Genomic DNA, 14,181 nt, shown 5'->3' on the forward strand with positions numbered 1-14,181 from the left:
ATGTGGAAGCGATCATTACGCTAGCCATCTTCAACAGAAATCAGCACCAACTGATTGTAAAGGAAAGTGCATTGAACTTAGAAAATAGATGATGTCAATTCATTTATGTTATTATATGAGATAAAAACATTTCTAACATACTGTCATCTGCATGGCTGTATTGTATCAAATCCTCATTCTTGGATTTCCATAATAGTTACAAATATTTCCCATGAAATTTTCCAGAATTTTTTTTCAGTGAAGACCAACCGACGTCCAAAATCTTTAGTACACATGCATAAAGCCTTCATATCTAAGGGAGTATATCAAAGGGCAAATGAAAACTTTCTGCATGAACTGTTTTTCATTTTTGTGCTGTTACTTTTTGCTATAAAATATATATTCCGTGAATGTAAGTGCAGATATTAAAAGCACATGATGGCGTACAAGGTGCAGAGAAAACTGAGATCAGAATAAGTGGCTTTTAGAACAATTTATTCATTTTCATACACAAAATAGAAAACGTACTGAGCTCTAATGGAAAGACACACATCAAACATCCATTCTATGATTTCAAATTTAACATCCATCCTTTATAAATAGTATATGTATATGTCTCTAGTATCAGTTTTGTGCATTGTACATTAGGTGGCAGCATCGTTTAGTTTCATCATTCTGAACAGTTCAGTAGTTGGTCAGTAGTGGTATCCACCGTTTCCAGCTCCAGCTCCGGCGCGCCCCCTGGCGTAGCCATATCCGCCGTTGGAGTAGGCGGTGAGTCCGGTGTCCTGGTACTCTACGGTGGGCCTGTAGCCGCCCTCGTCCGCCTGGTAGGAGACGATCTGCTTGCGGCCGTCAGGCAGCAGCACGCGGTACTGGCCCTGGGCGCTCTCCCCCTGCCTGGACTCCTCTTGTCCAAAGTCACTCAGCGTCTCGCCGTCCTGCACCGAGTAGCTGAACTCGTAGTTGGCAGGCTCCTGGAGGGAAAAAATAGTTTTGCTTTAGTGCTTTTCCACTTTAACAGCTGATTAACAGGTATATTTTTTTTTTAATTCATTGAATTGTTTAATGTTTGAAATCAAGTATTCTGACATGCCTACAATAATTAATAACGATTCAAACGGCTTTTCAATAAATTTAAAGTAATCATCATTTCTGCAGCATTTCCTACAATCGACGGTAACCTAAAATAAATTTTCATTGAGTGGAAGAGCAAATTGATTACTAACTCCGAAAAAGGGAGGTATAAAAAATGGCTCTTAGCTCTATGGGACTCAACTTCGGAGGTCATTAGTCCCCTATAACTTAGAACTAGTTAAACCTAACCAACCTAAGGACATTACACACACCCGTGCCCGAGGCAGGATTCGAACCTGCGACCGTAGCGGTCTCGTGGTTCCTGACTGCAGCGCCTAGAACAGCACGACCACTTCGGCCGGCAAAGGGAGGTATACATGAACATAAATCAACAAATATTTATTCTAAGTATGTATGGTGCTGAATATATGTTTCCGCCACTGTAGGTGTCGATCTTAGTACACCATCTTTAATTTTTTAACTTCTACATTGATGCACCTGAACATAACCCAGTTTTGTTCTGTTTATTGTGTAGATGCAAATTTGAAAGACAAGTGAAATACCTTTTTTGAAAAATAGTCTAAAAGTCGTTTAAAATACATTATATGTGGTTAGGATTTCTATTCACATTGCGTATTCCACTTACTGCAAAATGTTCCCTTTTTAAGTATTGGCTTCATTAGAAAGTGAATATTTTCACTGAATGAGAATGTGAAGAAGTGAATGTTTAGGAAGCGAATATTTAGAAAATTAACGTTTCATTGAAGATCAATGAGGATATATTTATGAATGTGAAAGATAGCAAAGCTAATGGTTTGATACTGAAATGTTTAGGAAGTCTGTGTTTCATTGAAGATCAGTGAGGTTATATTTATGAATGTGAAACAAAGCGATATAAATCGTTCCATACTGAAATATTAGCAAGAAATCCCTCAGGCAATAAGTTTTATGATTTTACTCTCCAATAACACATCGAGAGGTTTTGTAAAGAGTTATTATGTGAGATAGAGCACCTGCTTTGAAGAGACTTGGAGGTGACCACAACAATTTCCTATGACTCATATGCTGATAGAAGTTATATGCTGAACAGGAAGAAAGTTACGAAGAAATTTTAAATTTACCTAACTACAATGTCAATAAGTAGCTAGTAATGTAATACATAAAATTAATTTTTATCATCAACTGATTAAACAACTGTTGACATTGTAGTTACGTAAATTTAAAATTTCATCGTAACTTTCTTCCTGTTCAGCATATAACTTCTATCAATATATGGGACATAGGACCATTTACAAATTGGAGACTATATGGCAAATAGAGGAGAATCTTACGGCAAGTGGATCTTCCTGGGCTCCAGCGCGACCGTAGCCATATCCGGGCACTCCATACACTGGAGAAAGGCCACCAGCGTTACCAGAGGGCGCACCGTACTGAGTGGAGAGCGCGTCACCAGAGTATGACGGGGCGCCGTACTGTGTGGACAGACCGAGTCCTCCAAAGCCAGTGGCACGGCCAGCCGCCGAAGGAGCGCCATATCGAGTGGAGAGACCACCGCCGATCCTCCTGCCTGTTCCAAACCTCCTGGAGGAGGCGCTTCCAAAGCTGGAGGAGACCCGAGCTGCTGGACCCTGGCTGGAAGCGCCTGAGCGACCGAAAGTGGCGCCTGTCAGCGCAGGAGCTCCGTACTGAATGCTGAGACCGTTGGCTGCTGGGGCGCCGTACTGAGAGCTGAGAGAGGAGGCCGAGGGAGGTCCGTACTCAGAGCTGGGAGGCAGGTACGACCGGTCGACTGGCGGCTCGGCGACGACGCACAGAGCGAGCGCTGACAGGACGACGTACACCTGTCAAAAGACAAAATTGCTTTGTATGTCATAAGTCGTTACAACCGTCTACTGCAACTGTAATGTTAGAATTTTATGCAAAAAATGAAGCGCAGGAAACATGTTCTGTTAAAGGGAGCCTGTGTATTAATAGTGATTTACATGGTATATGTTGATGTCTACATCTACATCCATATTTATACTGCACAAGCCACCCAACGGTGTGTGGCGGAGGGCACTTTACGTTCCACTGTCATTACTTCCATTTCCTATTCCAGTCGCGTATGGTTCGCAGGAAGAACGTCTTCCATATTCAGGGATGCTTCAACGGCCTTACGATCACTGATTCCCTGTTCTGCGCTTACAGAGTCGAAATGTTCGGGTCTGTCTGTTATCAGTAGGTCCAAGATGTTATCTCCTCGAGTCGGTTCTCTGTGTAATTGCTCGAGGTAATTTTCGGATAATGCACTCAGTATAATGTCACTTGATGCTCTGTCCCTACCACCTGTCCTAAACTTCTGAGTGTCCCAGTCTTTGTTCTGCCACTAATGCTGCTGAGTCGGGAGGTCGGTAAAAGGACCCATTCTGTACTTGCCCGAGGCCATAACACTTAAGAAACCACCCAGTCCACGCCACACAACTCCTGCTACCCGTGTAGCCGCCTGCTGTGTGTAATGGACTCCTCACCTATCCAGCGGAACCCGAAACCCCACCACCCTATGGCGCAAGTCGAGGAATCTGCAGCCCACACGGTCGCAGAACCGTCTCAGCCTGTGATTCAGACCCTCCACTCGGCTCTGAACCAAACATCCGCAGTCAGTCCTGTCGACAATTATCATTTTAGTATTAATACAGGGGTGGCATTCCTTAAAATATAACCGGTTTTCGTTAAGCCAGAATCTTCTCATGAAATTTCTATCACCAACTTTCTTCCCAGAGTATGAATATATTTTGTTGGTCCTCACCTACACAGAAAGGCGTGATCATCACGGTAATATAAGCTCGCACGGTAAAATTGCTGTTTGTTTTTCCAGCACGCTCTTTGGGATAGAACGGTAGAGAACTAGCTTGAAGGTCGTTCAGTGAACCTTCTGTCTGGCACTAAGTTGTGAATTGCAGAGTAATAATGTAAGTGTATATGTCCAACGTAGAGAACTTATTTGCCTGGTAAACAATAAACTAACATCATTCTATTAACAGGTACATCATTAGTTCCCAATGCATTACCTGCATTGTGTTGTTTGAGAACCGCATGACAACGTTTCCCGTTGATAAGGTGCTTGCAGTCTGAAATTAATACGTTCCCTAGAGTTAAGAAGACAAATATTTTCTAGCCTTAGTCTTTTTAACCAGCAGTAGAATGTTCAATCTAATGAGAGGGACGCATGGATCAAAGAAAATTTGAAAAATGAGCGTCACTTAAGTGACTGTCTATCGAAATTAGGAAGGGTATATGTTAGTAAAGTAATAGCAATCGTTGGCGGATCATTTTCACTTCAAACTGAGTGTTGTGTTTATAAAATCTTGAATTTACTTCCCTTAAAAGTCAATTACTCATTTTGTGACCACTGAAGTTTTGACTTCTGGTAAATTACAGAACGATAACGAGAAAAAATTTTCTGAAGTTTTGTCTGTAAAGAAATAGAGTCTTACTGCAGTTGTCTGTGATCGAATTCAAACTAGCATGAGAAAATAAAGAGGAAATGGCGATATAGAGTGGTAGAATGCTATATTATTACAAACCCATATTGTAAGAAGTTATTTAATGTCTTTCTTCCTTTCTCTACTAGGCTATTAAAACACCATCAGTACTCTTTCCATCGTTATCAGTATTCAAATAAGTCATAAAATATGTTGCAGTTCTAAACTTCTCAGTGTTTCTATTAACATCTTATTGCATGGATAAACTTGAGAAAAGTCTCTGGCCATGTAGCTCTATTAATTGAATTATTGTAGATAAAAGGTGTTAACCAAACGTTGGTTTACATAAAAAGTACGTTACAGCGTACCGGCAGACTATCGTTTAAGGTATAACACAACTGAATGGTGCTTCCTACAATTTGTACATGATAATAAAATAGAAAAATTGAGGACTTAAGATTAATGTTTCATAAAAAATCCAACGACACAAATTGGAATGTACTCAGTTTCACGGAAATTCTGTGGCAGCACTAAATACATCTCTCTGTGCTTTACGGTAAAGGTAACTTTATACAGACTAATAGACTCAATCAAGTACGAAATCTCTCTTAGTATATCAAATAATAACAGAGATTCTAACTTCGCAGTTGACTGAGTCTGTCAGTCCGTATAAAGCTAAAACTCCACATATGCAGTGCTATGGGATTTGTGTTAGCTTTGATTTTAGACTTCTGTGCAGAATCTTCTACGGACCACTATTCACTGTCTTCCAAAATAACTACACACTTACTAGTATATATAGGATGTCCCAAAAAAGAACTTTAGGTACATGTCCCTAACATCAAAACGAGAAACAAGGCTAGTAAACAAGGGCTCTAGAGTCCATACTTTAAGAGATATGAGCATTTGTTCATCTTCGATACTATAAAATATATCTCTTCTACTGTAGGCTCTTTGGTTTTGCATATTTTTGGAGGAGGTAAGGTAGTCTCGACTAAAACAAGGAAAAAAGCCCAGTAAACAAGTACTCCAAAATGCATACCTTAAAAGCTGTGATCACTTGTTCAGTAGAAGGCATGTGTTTCTCTGTAGCCTAGATGAACAAGAGTTCATAGCTCCTAAGGTATGTATATTAGAGCTTAGGTTTACTAGATATTTTTCGCTTATTTCTATATAAAGACCTGTCCCTCAAGTTTGTCGGTGTTTCTTTTTTTTATTATTATTATTTTTTTTTTTCACTCTGTAGACGGGCTAGGCGGGAATACATACACTCACACACATTTACAGATACAGAGAGAGAAGGAGAAGGAGTGTTAACTGAATTACAGAAAGACTGGAGCTGTAATTATGATCAAAGGCATAGTCTATTGATGAATCGATTGGGCAACCCATTCTGGAGTGTCGGAGAAGTGCCTGAAGGCTTGACACAGCCACGATGAAAGATGTCATAAGCCATCACAAGTTTTGTCCGTAAAATCTGCAAAATCCGTCTATTCGACCATATCACACCTACACATCCTCCGTTAGCATGTTTGCGGGCAGACAAGGTAAACCAATATCGCACCATAATTACGAAAGAATTTCTCACTTATCTAGTATCGTAGTTCCACCTGGAAGAAGCTGTCGTGCCATGGATGTCAAATTCAGTGGCCCATTCTATCTAAGAATTTGCTGAAGCACTTTCTTCCGTCAGGCACTTAACTTTTACGTAAAAAATAGCAATTACTGTATTAATGTGTATCAAACTGCAAAGCAAATCCGTCTCCTGCCAGTTCTAATTCTTTCTCTTTTGAGTTCTCCGTGACGTCACTTTCTTTCGTCCTTCTCTTCATTATTTCACTTTATCTCCATATTCCGCACCTTCTCTGACCTCTATTGCTGTCGGTGACCTCAGTTTAAATCTTCCTGGCTGTAATCTGTCTTTGTTACTATCGTGAACTAATATAAATACTGATTTTATGTGTTATCTTTTTCCCACGATTCACGTTAAACAGGATGGAGAAAACAGTGTTAAAAGCTTGTAATGGTAATGCGGGGAAATAATTGTTCAGAAAAAATTTCAATACATTCCGCAAATTCAAGTAGACTGCCTGAGACAGTGTGGTAAATGCGGAAATGTGAACTATGGCATCGAGCACCCTCTCTACAGACCTGATCTCTGCCAATGTGATTATCAAACCTTTGATCCCTTAAAAAAAGGCCTTGGAGAGGCGATGATTTCTGTCGGCTGAGGAAGCGCGTCAAGCAGTTACAGACTTCTTCACGCAGCAGGACACGGTATACCTAACGGGTATCTTCGACCTTGTACGTTGGTGGGATGATTGTCTCAGAGTTCACGGCGTTGTTGCGTGATTGGCATACCGATTCTGGACCGCACGGCTCCCGAACGGAAGCTTTTTGATCGCCGCTTATACTTATTTCTAAGTGTTGCAGCCCTTAGCAACATAATGAACAAGTCAATTGGACTACAAATTACACAGAATTCGGAAGAATATGAAGTTCCCTAGTATTTTTAGACTATCGGTTAAGAATTAATGCTGTATGTGGCCTTCAGAATATGAAAACGTAAACCGTGTGTGATCCGTATTAAAATTTCTGTCATGTGCTCTACGAAACCTCCCCAGGTACTGATAGTGGGAGAAGCGTATAACGATCAGTGCCTTGGCGTCGGACTCTCTCCGCGGCTGTCTTACCTTCATGTTGCGTAGGAGACAGACGCTGCACTGCGAGTGACCCCTCCAGTTCGCCGTCCGGTATTTATACGCAAGCTCCATGGACGCGCCGGCCTTCTCCAGGGGCTGGGACCAGCTGCTCCAGTTTGAGAGGAGTGTCGGAGTCTCCGCCGTTACGTCAGCGCCCTGCCCGACCTTGTTAGCTAATCTGAAGCGCCCCTATGAGTCTGTCTCATTCCAAAAGCAACGTAAGACAGCATATTGCTTCTGATTGGGCAACTCGTAATTTCCACGTCTCTCTTCCCCCCTGTCGCGTTTCGAATGTCCATCAGATCTAATTTGACGTTTTATGCAGCAATCTCCGAATACCTTGTCTACATGACGTAAAAAGGAAGACCAGTAAAAGCTATCATCGGCCACATTTGCACAATAGTTCTCTGTAAATGCGAAGAACTCGGCTTGTGATAGGAAAATGTAGAGGACGCTTCGCGTTGTGTGATGTAGAATTGAGTGCGCGGATAATGATGTGATTAAAAGTCTCGTAGATGAATGGGTTCCAAAGGAATTCCACAGTTAAGCGCAGAGAAGAGAGTATAAGGGGAACGAGCCGTATGGACTCGATAGAAGAAAAAATGTGTGTCGGTGTGCAAGCAAAATGGATCCAACATTACAGTCAGAGTTTCAAAGAAATGGTTGAAATGGCTCTGAACACTATGGGACAACGTCTGAGGTCATCAGTCCCCTAGAACTTAGAACTACTTAAATCTAACTAACCTAAGGGCATCACAGACATCCATGCCCGAGGCAGGATTCGAACCTGCGACCGTAGCGGTTGTGCGGTTCCAGACTGAAGCGCTTAGAACCGCTCGGCCACTTGTAGTGTAACGACGTAAGTTTTGTATAAATGATTTTCTTTTGATATATGACCATGTGCAGACTTCGTCACCTACGTCAGTTACAACACACTTCAAAATTATTTAAATTCTTTTTTTTAAATTGTCTCTGAATGGTTCTTGAACGAAACTGTAATTAAAACATCATCATTTGAGTTGTATGCGCAGAATTACGTCACTCAGTCCTATTGGTTTGCGCAAACTTTTTCAATTTAGATGTTGTTTGTTTCTCCTCAGAAATTATATTAATGCAAGTGATCTGATTTAATAAATATTAGAACCACATCGAATAAACTTTCAAGAATCAAACTCGGGATGAACGCAGTCAAAAATTAATAATCTTGTCAAATAAATTACTTAACATAATTCTTCATAAATAAATTCACGGAACACGTATTTCAACTTTTGTAGCATCCACTAGTTTATTATCTTCCTACATATAGACGTGAATCTGAGCTTTGACAAGATAGAATTGAACATTTACAACATGATTAAACTTTCTATGACGTCATTGTAGTAGAAACATTACAAATTCTTAAATTTAAATTTTTAGAAGCACGACGCAACAACTCGGTTTCAGGATCTTCTGTTGCTCTTTGGCTGTCAACCCGCTGCGAATAGTGGCCAGCAATCTTCTCTCTGGTCCCGGCAGCGAAGATGCTGTCTCCGTTCGTTGCGCCGCCCTCTCCGTACGTGAAACATAAGAAATAAATACAAAACTTTAGACAATTCACAACCAATACAAATATTACAAAAATACATAAACAAAAAACTAAATTAAACTTATATTCACCTGCAAACTGGGCTGACACTGGTGGATGGGTGACGCATCAATTTCGCGTATACGACTCAAATGATGATGTTTTAATTACAGTTTCGTTCAAGAACCATTCAGAGACAATTTAAAAAAAGAATTTAAACAATTTTGAAGTGTGTTGTAACTGACGTAGGTGACGAAGTCTGCACATGGTCATATGTCAAAAGAAAATCATTTATACAAAACTTACGTCGTTACACGACACACTCCGGCCGGCCAGAGTTTCAAAATTACACTCAGAGTTTGACCGACTTTAGAAAATAAGATTTAAAGGGAGACAACATTCCCTCGAAATTATTAAAAACCAAGACAGGGAGTTTGGCAGCGTCGCAACGTCATCTCTCTTTTTCGCTGACCTAGAAATCAATTTAAAGTGCAGCTATCATCACTGCACTGACAATGCAATGCAGTGCAATAAAAAATGCATTCATTTTGTCCTGGATTACATCACGGTCGTGGGGCACAATCATTCCCATGGAAATGAACATGATGAATTATCAAAATTGTTAGGGTAAGTGGCAAGTAAACGACTATTCAATCGGCGTATAAAGCCTTAGTCTTGTGACATACCGTCAAATTTTCAGGAAAACACATCCATAAAAAAAAACTGAGACCTGGCAGACCAAGAACAAAGCACTCGCGTTGAAAACGTTTCCAGACAGAGAAACCTTTCAATATGTGCACGGAAGAAGCACTCACAGGAGTACAAGAAAGATTCAGGAGTGGGATTAAAAGTCAGTGCTAGTTTACTAGTATCGAACATGGACCTTAATTTGCCGAAAATATTTCTTAAAGCTTGCATGCGAAGCAAAGGATAGTGTCAAAGTAATTCATGGCCTAATTATTGCCACTTATACGAGGGCAGTTCAATAAGTAATGCAACACATTTTTTTTCTGAAACAGGGGTTGTTTTATTCAGCATTTAAATACACCAGGTTATTCCCCAATCTTTTAGCTACACAACACTATTTTTCAACGTAATCTCCATTCAATGCTACGGCCTTACGCCACCTTGAAATGAGGGTCTGTATGCCTGCACGGTACCATTCCACTGGTCGATGTCGGAGCCAATGTCGTACTGCATCAATAACTTCTTCATCATCCGCGTAGTGCCTCCCACGGATTGCGTCCTTCATTGGGCCAAACATATGGAAATCCGACGGTGCGAGATCGGGGCTGTAGGGTGCATGAGGAAGAACAGTCCACTGAAGTTTTGTGAGATCCTCTTGGGTGCGAAGATTTGTGTGAGGTCTTGCGTTGTCATGAAGAAGGAGAAGTTCGTTCAGATTTTTGTGCCTACGAACACGCTGAAGTCGTTTCTTCAATATCTGAAGAGTAGCACAATACACTTCAGAGTTGATCGTTTGACCATGGGGAAGGACATCGAATAACCCCTTCAGCGTCCCAGAAGACTGTAACCATGACTTTACCGGCTTTAAACTTTTTCTTGGTAGGGGAGTGGCGCCACTCCATTGATTGCCGTTTTGTTTCAGGTTCGAAGTGATGAACCCATGTTTCATCGCCTGTAACAATCTTTGACAAGAAATTGTCACCCTCAGCCACATGACGAGCAAGCAATTCCGCACAGATGGTTCTCCTTTGCTCTTCATGGTATTCGGTTAGACAACGAGGGACCCAGCGGGAACAAACCTTTGAATATCCCAACTGGTGAACAATTGTGACAGCACTACCAACAGAGATGTCAAGTTGAGCACTGAGTTGTTTGATGGTGATCCGTCGATCATCTCGAACGAGTGTGTTCGCACGCTCCGCCATTGCAGGAGTCACAGCTGTGCACGGCCGGCCCGCACGCGGGAGATCAGACTGTCTTGCTTGACCTTGCGGCGATGATGACACACGCTTTGCCCAACGACTCACCGTGCTTTTGTCCACTGCCAGATCACCGTAGACATTCTGCAAGCGCCTATGAATATCTGAGATGCCCTGGTTTTCCGCTAAAAGAAACTCGATCACTGCCCGTTGTTTGCAACGCACAGCCGTTACAGACGCCATTTTAACAGCTCCGTACAGCGCTGCCACCTGTCGGAAGTCAATGAAACTATACGAGACGAAGCGGGAATGTTTGAAAATATTCCACAAGAAATTTCCGGTTTTTTCAACCAAAATTGGCCGAGAAAAAAAATGTGTTGCATCACTTATTGAACTGCCCTCGTAATTTGGTATAAGCCACAAATTTATTTTTATCGCTTAGGTGACAAATGTTACGGGGGACCTCCTAATATTATGTCGTATCTTCTTTTTAGCGACGTAGTGCAGCAGCTCGACCTGGCATGGAGTCAACAAGTCGTTGCTAGTTCCCTCCAGAAATACTGAACCATGCTGCCTCGATAGCAGTCCTTAGCTGCGAATGTGTTGCCAGTCCAGGATCTTGTACACAAACTGACCTCTCGATTATATGCCATTAATTTTCTATGGGATTCATGTCGGGTGATCTGGGAGGCCAAATCATTCCCTCGAATTGCCTAGAATGTTCGTCAAACAAGTCGCGAACAACTGTCGCCATGTGACATTGCTCATCTTAGTCCATAAAAATTCCATCGTTGTTTGGGAACACGAATTTTATGAATGGCTGCAAATAGTCTCCAGGTAACCGAAAATAACCAGTTCCACTCAACTGTCGGTTCAATTTGACCGGAGGAGCCAGACCATTCCATGTAAACAGAGCGAATACCATCAAGGAGCTTGCACAGCGCCGTGTTGACAACTTCAGACCACGGCTCCATGGGTTCTGCATCACACTCGAACCCTCCTATCAGCTTTTACCAACTGTGATTTGGACTCATCTGACCGGGTACCAGGTTTAAAGTGTTCTAGGGTCCCACCTGTACGCCCACGATCCCAGGACAGGCGCTGCAGGCGATGTCGTGCTCTAAGGAAAGGCACTCGCATTAATCGTCTGCTGTCATAGCCCATAACGTCAAATTTCACCACACTGTCCTAACAGATACATTTGTCGTACATCCCACATTGATTTCTATGGTTTTTCACACACTGTTGCTTGTCTGCTAGCACTGACAACTCTACGCAAACGCCGCTACTCTGGCTCGTTAAGTAAAGGTCGTCGACCAAGGCATTGTTCTTGATGAGGTAATGCATGAAATTTGGTACTCTCGACCGTCTTTGACACTGTGGATTACGGAATATTGAATTCCCTAACGATTTCCGAAGTGAAATGCCCTACTCGTCTAGCTCCAACTAGTATTCGCGTTCAAAGTCTGTTAATTCCCGTCGTACGGTCATAATCACGTCCGAAGCCTTTTCACGTGATCCACTTGAATGACAACGGGAATGGGTTGGCAGCAGACAAAACCGCTCTTCAGCCAAAGGTTGCAAAAAGTGTATTTAAGAAAGGTTGAAACGTGTGTAGATGATTTTCTAAAACATACGTAGGTCAACGATACTGATGATTTTTACACAAAATAGTGACAATAAATGAGGATCAGTAAAATACACGTAGATGAAAATACCAGATGTACCGGTATGAAATGAGGATTTTTTTGTAAAAATGAAACACTAATTTTGAATTTAAAAGTAAAAACATTATATTCAAAGTACTGACCATTGCTTTATATACATTTTGACCACCTTTCTGGCAATTTGTGGACAGCACGCCAATAGAAATGTTCGTCTTTTGAAGCAAACCAATCAGACAACCAATTTTCGACTTCTTGGTAGGAATCGAAGTGTTCCTCAGCCAATGCGTGTCCCATTGATGAAAACAAGTGGTAGTCGGTAGGGGCCAAGTCTGGTGAATACGACGAGTGGAGTAGCAGCTCCCAGCCAAGTGTGTTGATTGTATCCTGAATCAGTTTTGCTTTGTGTGCAGGTGCATTGTCGTGTAAAAATATTACCTTGCCATGTCTTCTGGCCCATTCTGGTCTTTTTTCGATCAATGCATAGTTCAGATTGATCATTTGTTGTCTGTAGCGATTAGTATTCACAGTATCACCGGGTTTTAGAAGCTCATGATACACCACACATTTCTGATCCCACCAAACATAAAACATTGTCTTCGTGCCGAATCGATCTGGTTTTGCAGTCGAAGTTGATGGTTATCCCTGATTAACTTATGATTTTTTCCGTTTAGGTTTCTTTAAATAAATCCATTTTTCATCTCCAGTAACAATTCGATGTAAAATTGATTTTCTTTCATGTCTTTGAAGCAAAATTTGACAAATCGTTTTTCGGTTTTCCATCTGTCTTTCATTCAATTCATGTGGCACACATTTTCCACACTTTTGGATCTTTCCCATAGCTTTCAAACGGTCAGAAATTGTTTGTTGTGCAACATTTAGCGTTGATGCCATTTGATTCTGACTCAAATCCAATATTGCTTGCAATTCGGTGTCTTCGAACTTTTTTGGTGGTCTTCCACATTCTTCATTTCTTACATCAAAATCATTGTTTCTGAACCATTGAAACTATCTTTTGCATGTTGCTTCTGATAGAGCATGATCACCATATGCCTCGACAAGCATTCGATGCGACTCTGCAGCACTTTTTTTGAAATGAAAACAAAAAAATAATACTTTCCGCAAATCATCACCTTCTGGTACAAAATGCGACATTGTTAACACGTTGAAAACATATGATGTTGTTAGTTCCATGACTTGATGTATACTAAATATCTTTGACAGATGTCATACCAACCAAACAAAAAAAATTGAGGCTCGTTCACAACAAATGTTCCCTATCGACACATTTGTATCTTAACGCTCATTTCATACCGGTACACCTGGTACTGATGGATATCAAAACTTGTACGAAGATTTTATAAAACAGCTAAAATACAGTCTCTCTTGAACGTGAATGATGCCACGTTGTAACGATGATGCGAGGTTACAGTCGAAAAAAACTGTCATTATGAAGCAGCTCCGCAAAGGTACTGCTCTTTTATACCTTAGGTACGCAATACTGCCGCCATTTGTATCTATGCATATTGCTATCCCATTGTTTCTGTCGCTTCAGTGTATATCGAAAGAATACGGTAACATGGAATGGCCGTTGTGTGTTTCGATGTAGAAAAGAAACTCAAAGCCACCTAGTTAGGAGTTCGACCTCATGCAAGAACGTTTGAGCAAGACACAGCTTCAAGGATACTTAAGACCTGGAACTGCATCCTTCGGGTAGCCACTAACCCACTATATGTAATCGTAAACTTTATGCAGGGCCTTGGATCACTAGTACACTTGTTTTCCATATTAGAGGACTGTTTCATCGTTCAGACCTCGAGAAGGGCTGTTACTATTTTGCAGGTGGTG

At 41.3% G+C, this 14,181-nt stretch overlaps 1 protein-coding gene across 1 annotated transcript; it reads right to left on the bottom strand.

Annotated features, from left to right (window-relative positions):
• Positions 1-463: 463 nt before the first annotated feature.
• On the bottom strand, positions 464-7,242 carry LOC124615743 (pro-resilin-like). The gene is made up of 3 exons (XM_047143824.1): positions 7,211-7,242; positions 2,388-2,897; positions 464-956 (listed from the first exon to the last, which is right to left on the bottom strand). The coding sequence occupies exons 1-3, from the start codon at positions 7,214-7,216 to the stop codon at positions 675-677; spliced, it is 798 nt and encodes a 265-aa protein (XP_046999780.1). The 5' UTR covers positions 7,217-7,242; the 3' UTR covers positions 464-674.
• Positions 7,243-14,181: the final 6,939 nt, after the last annotated feature.

This window comes from Schistocerca americana, chromosome 5 (genome assembly GCF_021461395.2).
Source record: "Schistocerca americana isolate TAMUIC-IGC-003095 chromosome 5, iqSchAmer2.1, whole genome shotgun sequence".
NCBI classification, from domain to species: Eukaryota; Metazoa; Arthropoda; class Insecta; order Orthoptera; family Acrididae; genus Schistocerca; species Schistocerca americana.